Below are 20,650 nucleotides of genomic sequence, written 5' to 3'. Positions count from 1 at the left end.
CTATTGACATCCAATTGAGATCATTAATCAGGTTCTTCAAGCTTTTGCAAGGTTCAAAATCAGATTGGGGAAAACAGGAGGTTATATTTTACATGATCCAATCAGGCAAAATGAAATACCTGAGGTGTCTCAAAAAAAGTGAATTTGACATAGAGAACCTGTGAAATAGGTGACAAGAAGCCAAAGAGCAGTCAGTGAAACAACCACAGGTTAGTAAGAATGAGACACTAGTACCACCTCTGGAGGGATACCAAGAAGAGATGATATCGCCAGAGTCTAGAAAAATCAGCACTGGCTGGCAGGGGACAGGGCTACAATCATGGTAACCTTGAAGGAGCTGGAGCCATCAAGGAAGATCTAGAGACACAGTCTATTACCTGCTGCCAAAGACACCAGAGGTAGCACAGAGAGAGGAAAGGAAATACGTGGAAACTTCAAAAAGCTTGTGGAAAGCTGAAATTAAAAGGTGAGGTTATTTTATTGCAAAAAAAATTATCAAAATCCATCCATAGTCTTTTCCATACTGAGCATTTCCATGATTTTTTTGGGAGATCCTTTATGTTGTGTAAACAGTGAGTGCTATTAGAAGAGGTCTTAGAAATATGAGAGCAGATACAATCACCATTTGTTAAACATCTTTGGCACAGAATCCCTACAGGCATCAAGTGGGTTTGATGCTGCCTACAGTTACTCTCCACTCTCCTCCCTAAATCCACTCTGCCTTTCTCTATGCCCTGGGAGGTTGACCCCTGAAGATTTTGTCTCCTGGGCCCCCTTATGTGCTGATTTCCAGTTAGGGCTGGCCATTTAGAGGCACCAGCAGATTAAAAGATCAGGAAAGAGCAAGATTGGGGTCTTTCTTCCTCAGTCCCTCTGCCAGTGGCTGCATTCTGGTGCCAGGTCTAAATGGGCTCTGGGGGCATGATTTCCTTCCTCCTAAGGCTGGTGAAGATGCCCCTGTCAGTACTGTCCACATACCTCAGCATCCCTTACTTGTTTCCTGGACCCTTCCAACATTTGGCAAGTAGCCCTCTCACTCAGTGTGCAGTGAATTCTGTTTCCTCCAATACTCGTGACTAGGCTATAAATCCAGATGTGGAACATTCCAAGGCAACCGCACCACAGATATGCTTCCATCCAAACATATCCTAGTATGATCTTACAGGAAAATAGTCCGTGGATTTGGTTTTACATCTTCTTGGGAGATAAATCTCATGAAAACAATCCAGTTAAAAAGAATAGACATAGGAAGAGGTTTGGGGAGAGACAGAAAGAAAATATGCATATCTTATATTTTTGTATCTGTTAATATTTAATCATCCCAATACTTCTATGATGAGAATTGGCAAAGAATATTATATCCTGTTTTCACTGAAGGGAGAATGGCAACTGGCCAAGGTTATCCTGCAACACAGCCAAAGCTAAATTGCAGGCCCCTTGACAACAGACTCTGTGTTCCTTCCTTCATGTACATGTTGCACGTAATACATTGTTTGTAAATGATGGCTGACCGGTGGCTCAGTTAATGACCTAAACAATATCAATTTCTGTTACAATATTTAGCTACATGACTTTTAAGAAATGCTGCTAATTCCCACTTACTGGTCATAAAAGAGATATCTATATAGTCATTAATTTTAAAAGCTGTGTTGAATTAGCTAATAATATACATAAACATTCTTTACTTCATTCCTAACAGGATTTTCAGTTTGTGTGCCATAATGATTGGGAAACAAAATATCTAAATATTTATTCATGGTAAATTGATCTAGTAGTGCAGTACACAAAAGCAAACCAAAGGTGTAATGATGCAAAGTCACCTGCTGGGAGGCCCCAGTGTTCATGAACATTACAGAGTGACACACGGAGTGGTGCTTCCCAGGGATCGACAGAGAGGGTATCCATCTCCATGCCTGGGACACTACAGATAAGTCACCATGCTTGACAAATATATTCTTTTCTCAGCTGCCCCAGGTGCCACATATTAGAAACCATCTCATTTGGTTGAACAATAGCCAGTTGTAAATGAGCATTGCTTATACTTCTATGAGATTATGTATTTCATTTAAAGTCTACAAGAACCCCACAGTTATGTTCCAGGTAAGGAAACCAAACAACTTGGTTGTAGTTAAACAACTTGGTGAAGGACACATAACGAATGACTGGATGAGTATTAAATCCAGATTGTCTGGTTCTAGATCTCAGAGCAGCATGGCTTACCCCCTCAACAACACGTCCACTGCTACTGCTCGCACCTTGGCCTTGTCTAGCAAAGGATAAACTACGGCTCAGAAAGTACCCAGCTGGTGGCAAGGAGAAAGAAAAGGCCATTTTTTTCTCCTCTTTCCTGGGGACTGTTTCATTTAGTTTGTTCTTTTCCTGCAAGTTTTATTCTTTTTAAAATTGTATATATTTTAAGGCAAACAGAGATAGGCAGATAGGAGGGATACCCACCCTGGGGCTGGTGTTGTGGCACAGTGGACTAAGTCACCACCTGTGGTGCCAGCTTGTTTTTTACAGTCCAGAGGCATTTTACTAGTATTTTTTTTTTTTTTGCGCTTACTATGCCATGAATTCATAGGGAGAGGGATCCAGCAGTCCAGGCTTCTTTCCATGGGTTCTGAGAGAATGGACTGCTCTGGGCAGAGCAGGCTAGGTGTTAGCTGAACCTGGGTACTTTCTCTTTGACTTCCTTCTTTTTCTTACCATTTTCCTTCACATGTTTCAGGAAGCTGTCTCAACTCTTAGAGTGTTTAATATGCTCAATACAGACATTTATTTTCTTGGTAAGAATCTTGCCCTTGGTTGTTGACAATAATGCCAACAGCATGCTGGGTAGCATAGTAGACTCTTTCAGGGTTGCCATGGTAGCATGTATGCGGCTTCTCTTTCTGAACAGGCCCCATTCCCTCAATGTCTATAATGTCACCCTTCTTGTAAACCTGCTTGTGTGTTTGGTCAAAGTCCATTTGCTCTAAAAGGCCTGCAGAACATGTATCAGGTACCTCTCCTTTTCCTTTGTGTTCACTACCTTGGCACATTAGTGGAAGATGGTAGTTCCCAGCACCCCACTGGGAAAGCAAAGAAAGATGGCATGGGTGCCTGGGTCCCTTCCACCTGTGTGGGAATCCCAGACAGAACTCCAGGTTCATAGGTACAGCCTGGCTGAGCCCCAGCCATTGTGGCCATTGGGGAGTGAACCAGCAGATGAAAGATCTTTCTCTCTCTCCCCCTCCCTCCTTCCCTTTCTCTTCTCTCTCTATAACTCCCTTTCAAATAAATAAATAAATTGAGAAGATGGGAGAAGAAAGGAGCAGAGGGGTGCAGCAGAGATTTAAAAAGAGAAGAAGGAAGGACAAGGGAAAGAACTCCGAGCTTCTGGTTCACTATCCAAATGTCCACGACACACAGGGCTGGGCCAGCCAGAAGTGCCAGGTCAGAAGCTGGGTCCCCAGTCTCCCACATGATGGCAGGGATGCAACTGCTTGTGCCATCACCTGCTTCCTCAGGGACACACAATAGCAGGAAGCAGAACAGAGCCAGTACTTGAAGTCAGGCACTCCGACATGGAGTGTAAGAACATCCCAAGTGGTGTATAAACCACTGTCTTAGCTGCTTTGCCAAAAACCTGCCCTGTCATTTATTCTTGAAATGTCCATGTTGCCTAGAGGTTATCAGCGACAGCCAGGTTGGAGCCTGGGCTGGAGCACAAAGTGAAAAGGGGAGGGGAGTATATTCGACTATTCCCTAAACCCAGATTCTTGCAGCTGGCTTCCCAGCTGTATGAACATGGATGGGCAAGTCATTGAATCTCTCTCTCTCTCTCTCTCTCTCTCTCTCTCTCTCTCTCTCTCTCTCTGCCTGGTTTTTTAAACCTGTAAATGGGACAATAATAGTACTTACCTTTTACAGAAAGGCTAAGTACCATGAGGCAACTCACACAGCATCTGCACAGAGAACTAGTGCATTAAGTAACAGTGGGCTAACACAGCCCATCACCATACTGCCTTCATCTCAAATGCTCCTGTGTCTAAGTTTTCAAACCAGCAATATAGGGAAAATACTTCAGGAGAAAATAAAAAAGAAAGATTATTTCATAGGAAAAAAAGTGACCAGTTAAAGACTACTTCTTGACCACTATTTAAATGAGAGACCAAAGAGACTCACTCGTGATTCCCAAAGTGAGTCACAACAAAATCCACCAGTTTGCTGGAGATGTTCACAGTCAGCGTGATGGCTGGTGCGATCTCGCCCTCTGGTGACGGAAGAAGGTGATGCTCTGATTTCACGATTGGAAATCTTGATAACACCATAATCCTGCATGGGAGGGAAAGGAAACACATGCCATCAATGCCCGCCTCCCCACATTATGTCTTTGATACATCACCCTGCCTGTGTCCCACAAGGGACATTTCAAGCAACAGAATTATATGCTGGTCGGCCTGCTGCTCCCTGCATCTCATCTGGGCAGCTGTCCTGTGTCTAAACACAGTGTTGGCAACTGTACCTTAACCAGTGCTGCAGAGACATGGAAAGGGCAGCGTCAGTCATATCAGTCACATATAAGGTCATTTTGCCAACACTCTCATTGTGACAGCACATTTTCAGGATGTTCATAGGATTCTACACACTGCATTAATTGGGTTGATAAAATGAATCAACCCGAATAAGAACATACAGTCTGGCCGGTGAGGACACAAAGTAGCAACTTCCAGATTGAGAGGCTAAAGGCAGTCCAGAGACAGAGAGAGTACACTCCATCTGCTGGTTCATTATCTAAATGAAGTTGGGGACTCAAACTAGGTCTCCCACTTGGTGGCAGTGACTCAGCTACTTGGATCATCATATGTCCTGCTGGACTGGGATCAGAAGCCAGAACTCAAGCCCAGGAACTCCCTGATGGAATTATAGTATCTTAACCAGCTTCTTAATCACAGTGGGCCAGACAATCTCACCATAAGTCTAAAGGCTACTGAGGAAAAGGAAGATCAGAGCTCAGATCAAGGTGGCTCCTCGCCCTCAGTTGCACATACAGTACTCACAGAGTCCCTCAGACCCAAGTCTCCAGCGATGACACCCAAAAGCACACACCTCCCTGTCTGTTCTACTTGGCCCTCCAGGTTACACACACCTCGTGGCTATCACCCAGCTGTCTAGTGGGACCTCAAGCTTAGCACAAAACTGCTATTCTGGTAGTCCTGTACCATTAAGTGGCATCCTCTTGCATAGGGTACTTCAGATCTGGAGTCTAGATAGCATCATGACTTCTCACTTCCCTGCCCCTGACATCTAAAGCATCCATGCTCTGGCAGCTCCATTCCAACACAGCCTTTGAATTTGCCCTCTTCTCTCCACCTTCACCATCCCCATGGCCACCTCTCACCTGCGCTACTTCACCTCCCCCACCACCTATCTCCTGGCTCCTACTCTTGTCTTCCCAGACTGGCCCAAATGGTCTTTTAAAACGTGAATCAGATCAGACCACTCCCCTATTTAAGATCTTCTAGTGGATCCCTATCACAGTAAAATGGGGCCCTCTATGAGCAGGTCTTTAAGCTCACCGCTTGACCCATTCTGCTGTGGAAACACTAAGCACAGTCCTGCCTCCATCTGCTCCTCAGCTCTTGCCCAGGCTGGTCCTCGTCAACAGAATTTGGAAAACCATTCCTGACCCCCAACCTATGGGATCACCACTACTCATGGCCACTGACCACTTGTGTGTGTATGTGTGTGTGTGTGTGTATCTCTCCATTTTGTTTTGTCCCCTCATCCTTAAGACAATATATTCCATAACATTCAATGGATGCCTGAACTGCAGATCCTAGATATTCTGTCTTTTCCTTTGTATGTATATATATCTTAAAGTTTATTTTGCAAATTCGGTCTAGTAAAAGACTAAAAGCTAATAAAGTAACAATACATATAATAAAAGGCATCTCAAAATCTATTATTCAATGCAATGCCCTTGCAATGACATGAAGCAAGGTCAGTGACATGAGCACATGACAAAGAGACGATTTGCGCCCATGGACGAAAGGAGCAGGCTGGTGGGAGATTCACACTCCTCAGAAGGGTGTGTAACCTAAAATTCATGAATTGTTTACTGCTGGAAATTCTGTGTAGTAAAACTATGGGAAGCCCACAGGGAGGACTGCTGGACAGGTTCGTTCTCTCTCTTCACCCTATGAAGCTGAGTTCCTTAGGGCAGTGCCCAGGTCAGGCAGGCTGGGTGCTGTAACCTCAGCTCCTCTGTGGATAGTCTACAAACAGTAGTTAAAAACTGGGGAGACTCAGCATCAAGGAAGCCACCTTGAGTTTATGAAATAGGCATCCCATCCCCACCACCCAGGAACTCCCTCTAGGGCAGTCACAGATGAAGTCAGGACAGTCTTAGCTCCCTGTCCCCAGTCTGTGCGGCCCCACCTGCCAGCCAGGATCTTGCTCAAGATTCAATCCCACAATGCACTCACCCCCAGGTGTGATCCCTTGTGCTCGGACCAAAGTCTGTATAGAAGCCCAACTTCTCCCCTAGCCACATGGTCAAGTCATTGTTCCCCATGTAGGGCTTAGAGGCATCGCTCTCCAAAATTGTTATGAAATCTGCACCTGTTGGGGAGCAGGTAAGCACACAGTAATCACAGCAATGCAGAAAACAATGTTCCAAACTTCATTCCACGCCCTTCACTGACTTGCCTTTACTTATAAACTCCCAAAGTAATTCCTAATGAATTACTAAAGAGAAGTGGTTCAGGTCTGAGCTATAAAGTCTTTCCTGTGTTTTGGGAAAACATTAAAACATAAACACCTGAAGGAAATACTGGGACACATAAAAGCCCAGCTTTTCTTTTTTTTAATATTTAGTTTATCCTTATTGTAAAGACAGATATACAGAGAAGAGGAGAGACAGAGAGGAAGATCTTCCTTCCGGTGATTCACTCCCCAAGTGGCTGCAATGGCAGGAGCTGAGCCAAAGTGAAGTCAGGAGCTAGGAGCTTTTTCCAGGTCTCCCATGCGGTTGCAGGGTCCCAAGGCTTTAGGCCGTCCTTGACTGCTTTCCCAGACATAAGCAGGGAGCTTGATGGGAAGCAGGGCTGCTGGGATTAGAACCGGCGCCCATCTGGGATTCAAAAAGTGAGGGTTTTAGCCGCTAAATTACCGTGCCAGGCCCAAAAGCCCAACTTTCTAAATCCTCAAATATTCTTAACACCTTTCTCCAAATTTCAAATAATCCTCATACTTTTCTTAAATAATTCAATGTATGTTCATAAAAATCACATTTTATTCCATGGCAAATAGTCCCATGACTCCAGCACAGAAGCAATTTTACTGGCTTTCTTATTTTTACTTTTTAAAATTTTTAAGAATTTATTTTTGTTTTATTTAAAAGGCAAGCAAACAGTGGGAGGCAGAGATTTTTCCATCTGCTGGTTCACCCCCCAAATGTCTATGATATCTAGGACTGGGCCAAGCCACAGCCAGAGCCAGAACCCAAAAATCAAACTCCGATATGGGTGACAGAGACCCATGTATTCGAGTCACCATCTGCTATCTCCAGGGTGCACATTATCAGGGAGCTTGAGAGGAAATATGGGAGACAGGACTCGAACCAAACACTTGGTGGGCTGCAGGCTTCCCAAGTGACATCTTAACTGTCACCCCTGACTGACTTGTTTAGATCCTGGCCAGGCATGCATCAGAGAACTGTCATGAAGTCTAAACAAGCATCTTCGTCCACAGAGAGACCTGGCAATTTCTCAAGAGGCATGTTTAGCATTAAGGCTAATAAGAATAGTTGAGCCCTTCTCTGGTATCCCTTCCCATGGCTGATCTGAGAATCAAACTCTGCTAACGATTAGAAGATGCTTTTCACAAAGGTGAGCACCCCAGGATAAGAAAAATGAGTGAAAATGCTCCCCAGGCTGTAATTTGCTTCACAGAGGAGCCTCTCTCTGACCCATTCTGCCCTTATCCAATAATTTCCTGGTCCCCAGCACTGGGTCCCTAAGCCACAGCGGCTAACAGCATGAACCGAACCTCTGCAGATAGGCAGCAGGTGTTGGTGTTCAGAACCTACTAGATTCATTGCTGCAAATGTGGAGAGAAATGTGGAGACATCTCCCTGCAGCTGCCCTCCAGGGACAGCCTTTTCAGACACCTCTGTAACCCAGCAAGCCCTCTGCCTGTGCTTTTGGACCTTGAAGAAAACAGAAGCAACAGGAGTAGCTTCTCAAGACCTGGGACTCATCCCAGGAAGACTGACCAGTTTCCCTGAGCAGCTGGGCTGATCTTTCCAGACTGGACCATCCTTCGTTGTCGTATCCAAACCGGAATGGCCAGATGGCAGCAGAGAACTCCTGGGCTGGGACCTGCAGAACAGTTTTCATGGTAATTTAGGAAGACTTTCAACACTGATACATCTTCACATTTCTCCACCAAAACCCATTTTTTTCGCAAAGGGGTGTCCTTAGACATTTGCACACACTTAATTCATAAACAGGAGGACATATTTGTGATTTGGCAGTTTCATAATTAATCGGTGAACTTCTATCTTCAGCTTATACCTTAGGAGGAACACTGGGAAGCTACTTATGCTAAGCTTTGTTTATTGCAGCAAGACATTGGAAATAAGCTAGCTGTCCATCTGTAGAAAAAGAAAGAAATGATGACACATATATAATGCAATACTACGAGGTATTAGTACATAAATTAGGACAACATGTTTTCATGTGGATGACTCTTACAAAGATGACTAAGTTTTATGAGATGTCACTTAATTGAAAAACTAGGAAAAACTAAAAACTAGGAAAAAATAATATTGTCTAGGAATCTATTCTATGTAATGGCAATAAAAGGAAGTACTTGAAAAGTATTTTTAAAAACTATTCTCAGGCCCGGCAGCGTGGCCTAGTGGGTAAAGTCCTCATCTTGAACGCACCGGGATCCCATATGGGCGCCAGTTCTAATCCTGGCAGCCCAGGTTCCCATCCAGCTCCCTGCTTGTGGCCTGGGAAAGCAGTCGAGAATGGCCCAAAGCTTTGGGACCCTGCACCTGCGTGGGAGACCTGGAAGAGGTTCCTGGATCCTCGCTTCGGATTGCCATAGCACTGGGCCTTGTGGTCACTTGCAGAGTGAATCATTGGACGGAAGATCTTTCTCTCTGTCTGTCTCTCTTCCTCTCTGTATATCTGACTTTCCAACAAATAAATAAATCTTAAAAAAAAAAACTATTCTCAGGAGAACAGTTATCCTTGCAGGGAAGAAGAATCACATGAGGAGGAGTAGAGACCTTTACTGTATGTATGAAGTGGCCAGCTGCTGCCAGTGCTGTGGGTTAGCCAGTAGAGGTACTGCCTGTGCTACAAGCATCCTAATACAGGTGCTGATTTGTGTCCTGGATGCTCCACTTCTGATCCAGTTCCCTGTTCAAGTGTCTGAGAAGGCAGGGGAAAATCCATGGGCCCCTGCACCCTTATGGGAGAGCCACAAGAAGCTTCAGACTGGCCCAGCTCTGGCTATTGCGGCTATTTGGGGAGTGAGCCAGCAGATGGAAGATCTTTCTCTCTCTCTCTCTTTCCATATCTCTTTCAAGTAAAATAAATAAATCCTAAAAAAAAAAAAGAAAAGAAAAGAAGAAAACCTTCATTTTTTGGCTCTTGAACTAGCCACATAATGCCCAACTCTAACCATTCATCCCAAATAAATACCTACTGACCGATGACAGTGCTTCTGTGAGAGAGAACAGCTGAATTAGAACCAAGTCTGTGAGCACAACTGAAAAGACAACTCAAACTGAGCCATACAATCTTAGTTTGAGAGAGAAGATACATAAAAATAACTGCATAGAAGAGCCACTACCTGCCTAACATGGCCTGTGTTTGTGTTGTATCAGTAAGCCAGGCATTTCATCTCCAACACAAGGAAGAATATCTGGTTTAATGAAGGGTATAAACCAAGATTTCAAGAAGCATGATTAGATTCATCCAGCTATCCTTTTTCACACAACTATATGAGAAGTCTCCAAAAAGTTTATGGAAATGAAGGAGACCACCAGGAATTGGACTGCTCTCATAGGCCAAGAACTCTGAGGTCATCCACTCCATTTCAGATCTCCCACATGGGATGGAAGATGCCCAGATCCTTCTTCACAGGATCTAATGTCATCAGAACAATAGCCGGGAGCTATTAAACAGTCCTCAGGTACAGAAGAACAGTAAACTTCCTTCAGAACTCGGGAGGGGAGCCTTCTCTGGTCCTTACTTAGTTCCAACCTTGAACCCCACCCTCTCTTGCAATGACCATCAGGGTCACTCCAGAGCCCCCACCCCCCAAAAATTTTAAATTAGATTAGATACACAGAGACCAACAAGGAAAGCTTAGAACCAGACAGGAAATGGATAGCTTGGACTCACATATTATTAGGACACAAAGATAAGGTATTGAAGATTTCTCTGCACACCCCTCCCAAAAACTGTTCTGCACCTCAACTGTTGACATATGCCGGATTGGAATATCTTAAAATTTGCCAAGTTCAGTAAAAATTATGCTTCAATACTATAAACAGCTAAATATAAAAATGAGGAAAAAAAAGACACAAGACAGCTGAATAGTACCCTATAACCATTTCCAGGAGTATAGCAGCCAGTTATATATAAACTAAAATTGAAATGTCAATGAAGTAGTCACAGGATGTGGTTAAGAACTTGTATTTTCTAACATATTGGGCACTCAATACCATGTCAATTAACTCCATAATTTTGTAAATTGTTTTTGATGTTATGTTGTGGCTTTTCATTGGAGGGGATGATATTCTGCCAGCTTGACTTTTAGACCAGGGATGGTCTCCCAAGGAAGCTGTTGAAACTATCTGGACAATAAGATGCTGGACTCTATACATAGTACATGCTTGCAATGAAGGAATCATGACTGGATATGAACTGTACTACTGCAACAATGTGGAGGAATCCACCATGGGGTAGAATATGGGGAGGGTATGGGGGAATCCCAGAACCTATGAAACCGTGTCATAAAATGAATAAATAAATAAATAAATAATGATGATTTGTTTTTAAAAAAAGTTCATGGAAATACATACTATAAAAATATGCATGAATTTCATTTTTGTACCAAAAGTAAAATTAACTTCTCATTCTATTTTACTATTTTATTTTTAAAACTAGAGACACAGAAACAGAGTTTCCATCTGCTGGTTCACTCCTCAAATGCCCACAATGCCCAGGGTCAAAATCAAGAGCCATGAACTCAGCCAAGGTCTCCCATGTGGGCGGTGGAGACCCAATGACTTGGACTATCACCTGCTACTTCCCAGGCTCTGCATTAGCAGAAAGCTGGCAGCATCAGCTGGAGCTGGGACTCAAACCCAGGCACTCCCACGTAGGAGCAGATGTCTTAATCACTAGATTAAATGTACACTCCTCTCACTTTCCAGATATTCAAGTCAAAAGCATAAGTCACTCTTGATTCCTTCCTTTTCCTCATCCAGAAACAACTAACTCAACAGCTAATCCAATCCATTCTACTTCTAAAATATAGCCTGACCTCTCTCCAAGTCCACTGATGCTTCCAACATCTATTAGACAACTGAAAAAGAAAAAAACCTCAGAACTCATTCCCTTTTATGTACCCTTATTCTCTACCACCCATGCCATACACAGCGGCCAAATTGACACGTATCAATTTCCTTCATTCTATTTGCTTGAAACATTTGGCCTCCACTGACAGCAAACAAAACGCCGACTCACTGCCATGGTCTGAGAGGCTCTAGGTAATGTGGCCCTCCCCAGCCTCTCCAATTTCATCTTCTGCCATTCATTAGCCATTGCTGGCTACCCTGGTGTGCCTCAAACAAGCTTGGTTCTCCCTCCGTCCTTTATGCAGGGACACCTCGGCCTGAATCCTAGCCTCTGAACAATGGGCTTTTTCTCAGCTCTCAGGTCTCATCTCAAATGGCACCTGCTCAAAGCAGCCTTCTCTACACACTTAGACCCAGTCACTCTGTACTCCATAATCTTATTTCCTTCATAGCAACGTGATCTAAAATGATAGTCTTTATTTCTTCCTCTGAATACTGTGTTTTTTGACTAGAAAGAAAACTCTAGAAGAGTAAGGATCTTGTTTAACTTGTTTACTTCTGTATCCTGTGTACCAGGCTCATAAGGAGATTTTTCAGCAGCACTTGTCAAATGAATGAATGAATGAACAAAAGAATGAAATTGACATTAAGTCCAACTCAAATAGTTCCTCTGTAAGCTGACAGTAAATGAGTTGTCCTGAAAGTATTGCTGAAAGAGTGACTAACAATTAAAGAAAGAGATTGTGTACTATTTATTAAGAAATAGCTACTGGGGCTGGCACGGTGGCTTAGTGCCACTGGCATTCCATATGGGCTCCAGTTCCAATCTCAGCTGCTCCGCTTCTCATCCAGCTCTGCTATTGCACCTAGGCAAGCAGCAAAGGATGGTCCAAATGCTTGGGCACCTGCTCTCATACGGAAAACCCAGAAGAAGCTCCTGGCTCCTGGCTTCAGATTGGTCCAGAGCCATTGCAATCATTCGAGCAATGAACATAAAAATGGAAGATCTCTCCCTGTTTCTCCCCCACCCTCTCTGTAACTGCCTCTTGAATAAATAAATCCATTTTTAAAAGTTACTGAGTTCTTTAAAAATGCCAAGCAGTTTGTCAGAATCTAGGAATTAAGGAAAAATGAGAGAAACTTGGCATCCATCCCAAGTATAGCTTTTTACTTACTAAGATTATTTTTCCAAAGCACAGATTGCTAAAATTTAAAATTGATCCTTAAATTCTGTTAGCCAAAACTAGAACTCAGTCTGCCTAATGAAACAAGTTAAATTTTTTATTGGAACAGATAGAAAGCATATTGTTACAATGACTTATTCTTGCTTCTGCCAACCTTTGTAAATGAGAAAAGGGGCAGGGAGATATTTAAAATTATAGAAAGCAAGAGGAAAGAGAGAGAAACATTCCATGACCAATTAATACACAAATCAAGAATTTTCCATAAGACTTTTCTTCAGACAAAGAATCTCAAACTTTGCTATCTTAGGCAACATCTATTAATTAATATATTGAAAGGTATTATGGAATAGTTTCATAAAATAGTACCACATACCATCAGCATATGACCTAAGAGTTAAGAATATAGAGCTTCTGAAGCAATGAGATGCAGATTTAGCATTCAATCAGAATAATAAGGTATAGAAATGCATGTATATACACATTTCATAATACAATTTCAAAATCTAATTACTCACCCCTTTGCCCAACTTTCTCTCATATGTTTTTAGCCGTAGTCCTAATCCCAACAGCCCCACACCGACAAGCAGCCATAAAACTAAATAGAAAAAAAAGAAATAATTGTCTAAATCAAATCTTGTTTTAAAAATAAGTTTTGCTAAATCACTGAATCTACTGAAAATTTTGAGTAATTTTTCATGAGTGGCATGCTTATATAATGCATACTTCAACCGTAAGTTTCTAAGACTCTTCTTAAAATGTGCCAAGGACCATGAACTTAAAGCAACAATAAATTATAAAACATACAAGAAAGCAAGTCTCCAAGAGCAGGATCCAGCAGGAAAAATAAACTCTATAGAATCCACCCCACAAAGATTTCCGATATTGGGACCTTCAGGATCAGAGCATAACATAAGTATGTTTAATGTATTTAGGAAAATAAAAGTATTCAACATTATGACTAAGGAACAACAGACTACAATGATCAGATAATTTGATATAGAAATCAAGCATTCTAGGATTTTTTTTAATAACTGAATTTAGATACTCAATGGATAACACAAATAGTGCAGTCTGAATAGGAAATTAGTGCAAACAGCAGTCCAAAAATACACAAACAGAAAATGCTAAAAAAATGAAAAGACACAAAGGGCAAAGAAGATCCAACACTCATCCAACTGAAGCCAAAAAGGAATGAAGAGCAAGAATGAGGAAGAAGCAGTACTTGCAGAAGCAACACTGAGATTTTCCCAGAAATGAAAGATATGAATGCCCAGGTTCATAAATGTCAAAGACTCCTGAGAAAGATGGGGAAGAAATCTTCATTTTAGATACATCCTGTTGAAACTGTAAAACACCAAAACACAATTTAAGGAGCTGACAGAGCAGAAATTAAGGGTTATCTTCAAAGAAGTAGTGTTTACACTGACTGCTGACTTGCCAACAGCAAAAGTAGAAGCTAGAAAATAGTGGAACTGTATTCTCAATGTGCTGAGATGAAAATGACTAATTACCAAAATAAATAAATAAATAAAGTAAAAGCTATTATTTTCAAATTACAAAGAGGAGTGGGAAGGAGGGGTGTGAGAAGAAAGGAAAAGAAAAAGGCCAACAAGTACAAAAGAAATCAAGAAAAAGAGAAAAAACATACCTAGAAAATGGTACAAAGTGCAAAAGCAAAGTAAGATTTAAGTATGGACTGTGGGCAACAGTGATTCATTCTTTATGAGAAACAAGTCACTCTGGTGAGTAATTTTGGTGGAGGGGGGGCTCTACATGCTCATATATGGAGCAGAAGGTAAACAGGAACTCATTGTACCTTCTACTCAATTATGTGGCCAACCTAAAACTGCTCTAAAAATATTTTTAAATATACATTTCAGATTTATTTATTTATTATCTATTTGGAAGGCAGAGTTACACAGAGGGAGAGGCAGAGATGGAACTTCCATCCACTGATTCACTCCCTAAATGGCCCTAATGGCCAGAGTTGTGCCAGGCAAAGCCAGGAGCTAGAAGCCCCTACCAGGTCTTTGACTTGGTACTTTGGTCTTCTGCTACTTTTCCCTGTGCATTAGTAGTGAGCAGGATCAGAAGTGGAGCAGCCAGGAAATGAATCAGGGTCCACACGGAACACACTACAGGTGCTGCAGTGCCAACTCCCTTAAAATAAAGTATTTTTAAACAATGTGCAGAATGGTATAATCAACTCTGTAAATAAACTTTTCCAAATGCTTCCCATCTGATGAATCAATTTAAGAATTGTTGTTGTTATAAAAACATACAGATAGGGAGCCAGTGTTTCGCCTGGCCCAGCTCTGGCCATTGTAGCCATTTGGGAAGTGAACCAGTAGATAGATCTCTGTCTTTCTCTGTAACTTTGCTTTTCAAATAAATAAATCAATATTTAAATACACACACATGAGGGAAGAGTGTTGTGGTGCACAGGGGTAAGCTGCCAAGACTGGCATCCCATACTGGTGTTTTAAGTCCTGGTTCTCCCTTCCTACCCAGCTCTCTGCTAAGGGTCCTGGGGAGGCAGCAGGTCACAGCGCAAATACTTCCCCCTGCCATGTAGAAGACCAAGCTGGTGTGACTGGCATTTGGGGCATGAACCATCTCTCTATCTACCTAACTCCCTCTCTCCCTGTCATTTCACTTTTCTTTTTCTTTAAGATTTACTTTGCTTATTTGAAAGGCACAGTTACTGAGAGCAAGTGAGAGGGAGAAATAGGGAAAAGGGTCAGAGAGAAGTGGAGAAAGGGGAAGGAAGAGACAGAGGGAAAGAGAAAAATCTTCTGTCCATTGGTTCACTTCCCAAATAAATAGCTTCCGTGTTCAGAGCTGGGCCAGCCTGAAGTCAGGAGCCAGGAACTTCTAGGTCTCCTAAATGGGTGGCAGGGATCCAAGTACTCGGCAACCCTCTGCTGCTTTCCCAGGCATATCAGCAGGGAGCTGGATGTGAACTGGAGCAGCTGAGACTTGAACTGAGACTCTATATGGGATTCTGGCATTCCAGGTGGAGGTTTTACCCACCGTGCCACCTGCTGGCCCCTCACTTTGGTTGTCCAAATAAATAAAACAGATCTTTTTTTAAAAGCAAATAAAATTGGGCTAGATTCTGGCGCATCAAAATGAAGGAATACATGCCAAAAGGAAAAAAAAACTCACCCTAACTTTAAATAGAACATTTTCAAATTAGGATGAAACATACATGAACATTTTTATACAACGGTCTTCCTTTGTTGTGACATTTATTTTAGAAATACATTAAACATTATATAATTTCTTAATTGTTTTTGAATCTCTTTATTCATGATAGTTTACTTCCTTTAATAAGGTATCCAGACTTTGGGGATGGAGACCACTGTTTTTATGTTTTTGTGTCCTACATTCTAACTGCCTAATATACTATCTATATGCCATATCATTCAATACATTATTTGATATGATTGATTTGAAATTAGTTGACTACTGAACGGTAAACTAATTTCATGTAGGAATCTAGTTCATTAACATTTGAAATATTAGCATATTTAATGTCCAAAAAAATTAGAAGAGAACAAGAAAGGGAGTGAACAGTCTTAATTGTTACAACACTGCATTTTGGAAATTCCACTTGTTAAATTATCTAAAACTCATGCAAAGACATCACGTAGGATGCCCACATATCAATATCACAGCATCTAGATCCGAGATCCAGCTTTGTACCCACTTCCAGCTTGCTACTAATGAGTAGGCTTCAGCCCCAGCCCCACCTCAGCCCCAGCTGTTTGCAGGAATTTGGGGAGTGAGCCAGTGGATGGCAGATCACTCTATGTTTCAAATAAACACATAATTTTAAGAGGAAATGTAAGTATAAGCCTCATTCAGAGTATTTATGGTTGAAATGGCACAATGTGAAAGATTTTGTTAACCAAAAAAGGATAGAGAAGATGATTGTTAATAATATAGGCCAAATACTGAGAATTGCTGAAGCCGTATGCAGGTTCATTGAGGATACTGTCATGTGCTTGAGAATTTATGTCATAAGGGTTTCAAAAAAACTGTACTTACAAAGTCTTATGTATTTTTCACTTCTTCTGAAAATCTCTTTTGGATTGTTTTTTGTTTGAAGAAGAAAGTCAAGGGTTTTCTTTGGACCAAATAGCATATTTAGCCCAATAATTACCATTATGGTGCCTATGAAAAAGAGAAAGAATGTATTATACATGAATTAATAAATCCTTTCAAAGGTAAATTCCAGGAGCCCAGATTTCTTTGAAATGAACCAAGCAGTTCGTGAGTTCATTTCTCTCAGTAGGTAAGCAATCACCCTAGCAATGCTTCTGTTAACTGGGAACTCAGGCAGGGTCCTGGGGCTCAGCAAGAAGAGACCCCAGTATCCTCCCAATGGGGAATGTCTGAATCTCCTGACAGGCTGCTGTGAGTGCTGGGCAGGAGACATTTGGGAGGCCTTCTGAGATCTCAGGGGATCATCTCTTGTGCCCCAAACTGCAGAGCACAGTGGGGCAGGGCTGAGTTCTGAGAATGGCAGTGCCCTGGGATGCACATGCTTTGCACCAAGGGCCCTCCCCAAGGATGCATGCAGCAAGCCAGATGACAGAGTAGAACCCAGGTGGGACACGGGACCCTGTAGTTTACAGAGTACCCAGACAGGGCACATAGTTCCCAGATCGTGCATACTAAGAATGGAAACAGAGAGAAAGCACAAAATGTACACATCAGGAAATATAAGTAAATGATATGCCAAGGGAAACTAGCAAAAAAAAAAAAAATACTTAAGCCCAAGCATCCAGCAAACAGCAGGATAAAACCATGAAAAAAATACAGTTGCCGATTTAATAGAGATGCTTTGCAATTCAATGTAGTAAAAGCTACTCTGAATATGGCCAATGTTTGTTGGTTTTTGTGGCCGCATTAATAGAATGTCACTCATGCCTTTAAAAGCAGGGCTTGACTGTGTGGAATTCTCATGCAGTTTCTGCAGCCACAGAAACTGTGAGGAGGAATGGAGAAGCTCCTCACTTACTTATAGCATTCTAAGGAAGCACACTCAGGCAGAGAACGGCTCTTACTTTCATTCGTTTTCTTCACACGGCAGACCCCTAAGCAAGCTGGAAGAAGAAAAAAGCAGGGCATTGGACAGGAAAACAGAGCAGGACAGAGCACAGACACCTGAAAGAAACAAGAAGAAATACAAAGCTTGCAAAGACAAGATCATGGCACAAGAAACGCAGCAATATGTTGCTTTCATTTGATGAGAGCTTCAGTAATTACCCCAAATACCAAATTCTCAAAAGTTGCCTCTAAAATGTTTCCTGTTATTAAAAAAAAAAAAAAAAAAAAACATGTCTTCCAGGGACAGCCATCTGCCGTGGTGGCTGAGCTGCCTCTTGGAGGGGCCACCAACCACAGAGAGCGATTCTTCTAGAGTCCCAGTTCCCCACCCCATTCCAGCTTCCTGCTCAGGTACCTGGAGGCAGCAGGGGATGGCCCTAGCAGTCAGTCTGTGCCAGCCGTAGCAGAGACCCAGACTGACTTCCAGATTTAGACTGGCAGGCCAGAAGGTAATTTTTTAAAAGTATGAAACCAGAAAAGTTTATGAAATTTTAATTTTGATACATGCATTTATAACCACCGAGTGTCTTTCTGTGACTTTCTGTGACTTTTTACATCATCATCTATGGTAAGATATGTATCAATTTTATTGATAAAATATTCATGATCCAGGAACTCCACCTAGGTCTTCGACAAGGGTGGCAGAGACTCAGCTACTTAAGCCAGTATCACTTCATCCCAACAGTTCCAACAGCAGGAAGTTGAAAGCATTAGCAAAGCTAGGACTCAAACCCAGACACTCTGCTGTGAAATGAGGGTACCCCAAGCTTAATCACTATGCTAAGAGTTCACCTCCAGTTTTTTTTTTTTCAAAAACCAAGAAAGTCTATCTTATGAAGAAGGCAAAATCACTCTATTTCCACCAGTCATATAAATTGCTAAGCCCTAGCCAGTTCTCAAGCCCATTTTTAAGCAGATATTTTAGCCCAGCACTTTTCAATGTACTCACCCAAAAGCACATCAGACCTTTCTCTAGCATAGACACCTCCTGGGACAAACTTAAAGGCCGTGCACCAGGCACAGAAGAATATCTCGAGAAGATAAACTATCATGGCAAGGGTCATGGTTTTCCCAGGGTTTGTCCCTGAGCTAACAAACTGTCCAAGTACTGGAGGCCACATGGATGCAGTAAAGACAGCCAGCACACAGCCGGACACAGCTGCTGCCCACGTGGGCAGGTAAAGGAGTCCCACAGCTGAAGCCATTCCTGTTGATGAGAGAGAAAAGAAAATGCATCAGACGAGAAAGCAGTAAAGCTTACAGGATGACCAATTTATAGCCTCTGCAGCCAGAGAGACCTTTGGGGTATATTGATTCAATCTCCAGACAAATTAGAAAACCAAAGACTTGCAAAGTTAAGGTGATTTCCTGAAGGTCACAAGCCAGTTATTAGCACAACGGAGGCGGGATGCGGGTCTCATAAACCTCAATCCAACAGTTTTTCCTTCAGGTAGGACCAGGAGTGGAAAGAAGGCATTTTGAAGCAATTGCCTTTAAAATCCTAGCAGTCAAAAAAAAAAAAAACTGATATTAAACATAATATCTAATTTGTGTTTCATCAGCCAGGTACAGGACATGATAGAACAGGTGGTTCTATCACTGTAGTTGCTAAATGTGTTGGCTACAGGACTTTTTAAAGGAATCCCTGCCTGCCTGCGAGGTGTTCATTCTCCTACCTGTACACTGACCTTCCCAACCCATCAGCCCCCAAACCAGGTATGAGTGACAGAGTGACAGTACACCCTCTGCTCCTGTGCTATCCCAGTGGGGAGCTGGGCTCCAGAGTAGACACTTCGCAATCACATTGTTCTACCGAGCCAGCACTGAGGACACACAGCCTTTTCCCCAAGTCCTGTGATGCCAGCTTGGAAACAGCACTCCTAGGTACCACCCCAACAGAATGTCTTTCCATGGACAACAGGACATTTCTCAACACTGGGCCAGTGTTGAGTCACAGCACCTGCCGTTCAAGGGAACTGACGGCAGATTCCTCACTCTGGGAAACTCCCCTGAGGAGCAGGAAATGGCTCCAAGCCAGTTGTCACATCGCACCACCCCGAGAATGCCAAGAGACTGCCAATGCCACCCCACTTTCCTGCTTGAAGACAACATCATGCAGACAAATGTGAGACCACATTCCAGGGTCCCCCACAACCCATAGCATTCAGATCTCTGTGATGGGAAGTTTTCCTTTTAAATTAAGACAACTGTGGCACCTATTTGCTATAGAGTCAAAATACTGAATTGTAAAGAAACAGAAAGACCACCTAAGACTGAGATGCCGGCAGTCAGCATGTCTTCATATGTACTTCTACGTCTCTACCTTATTCCAGGATAGAATTTCTGCATGAGTAAAGTTATATCACACACTAAGGATTATCTGCTACTTCTAATGTAACATCATAGTAGAAATATCTTCTCATGTTATTTTTTCTAAAACATTGCTATGGACAATAATATTTCACTGGACAAATAGCCATAACATAGATTTTCGGTGCCAAACCTGTAAAACTACAGTGTGATGGACATCTTTATTTGTCAATAAATCTCTTACCACATCTTCAACAATATACTTAAAATAGATTCCTGGCGATTCAGCTACTATGTCAGAGGCTATAAGCATTTGTAGAGACATTATTATGATCAGTTGTTTCTAGAAAGATTTATCAATCTTTATTTCCTGCAAAAAAAGTCACCCAAAGTCTCAACATCTTTTAAAGACTTCCGAAATTCATTTTCTAAATATCTTGACCAAATT

The 20,650-nt window shown here is 42.2% G+C and overlaps 1 protein-coding gene across 2 annotated transcripts in view; it reads right to left on the bottom strand.

The window, feature by feature from the left end:
• The window catches only part of CWH43 (cell wall biogenesis 43 C-terminal homolog), a 56,676-nt gene that overhangs the window by 15,040 nt on the left and 20,986 nt on the right, over positions 1 to 20,650 (bottom strand). For both annotated transcript variants that reach the window (XM_040966039.1, XM_040966040.1), the window contains 6 exons: positions 18,842 to 19,099; positions 16,828 to 16,953; positions 13,290 to 13,369; positions 8,261 to 8,366; positions 6,471 to 6,606; positions 4,168 to 4,317 (listed from right to left, as the gene is read on the bottom strand). In XM_040966039.1, coding sequence (XP_040821973.1) covers positions 4,168 to 4,317; positions 6,471 to 6,606; positions 8,261 to 8,366; positions 13,290 to 13,369; positions 16,828 to 16,953; positions 18,842 to 19,099 — 856 coding nt within the window. The remainder of the gene's footprint in view (positions 1 to 4,167; positions 4,318 to 6,470; positions 6,607 to 8,260; positions 8,367 to 13,289; positions 13,370 to 16,827; positions 16,954 to 18,841; positions 19,100 to 20,650) is intronic.

The sequence above is a fragment of the Ochotona curzoniae genome, unplaced genomic scaffold, assembly GCF_017591425.1.
Source record: "Ochotona curzoniae isolate NIBS_2020 unplaced genomic scaffold, NIBS_Ocur_1.0 scaffold_4505, whole genome shotgun sequence".
In the NCBI taxonomy this organism is placed as follows: domain Eukaryota; kingdom Metazoa; phylum Chordata; class Mammalia; order Lagomorpha; family Ochotonidae; genus Ochotona; species Ochotona curzoniae.
The sequence above is the reverse complement of the archived record's forward strand: the minus strand, read 5'-3'. Positions and strand labels throughout refer to the sequence as shown.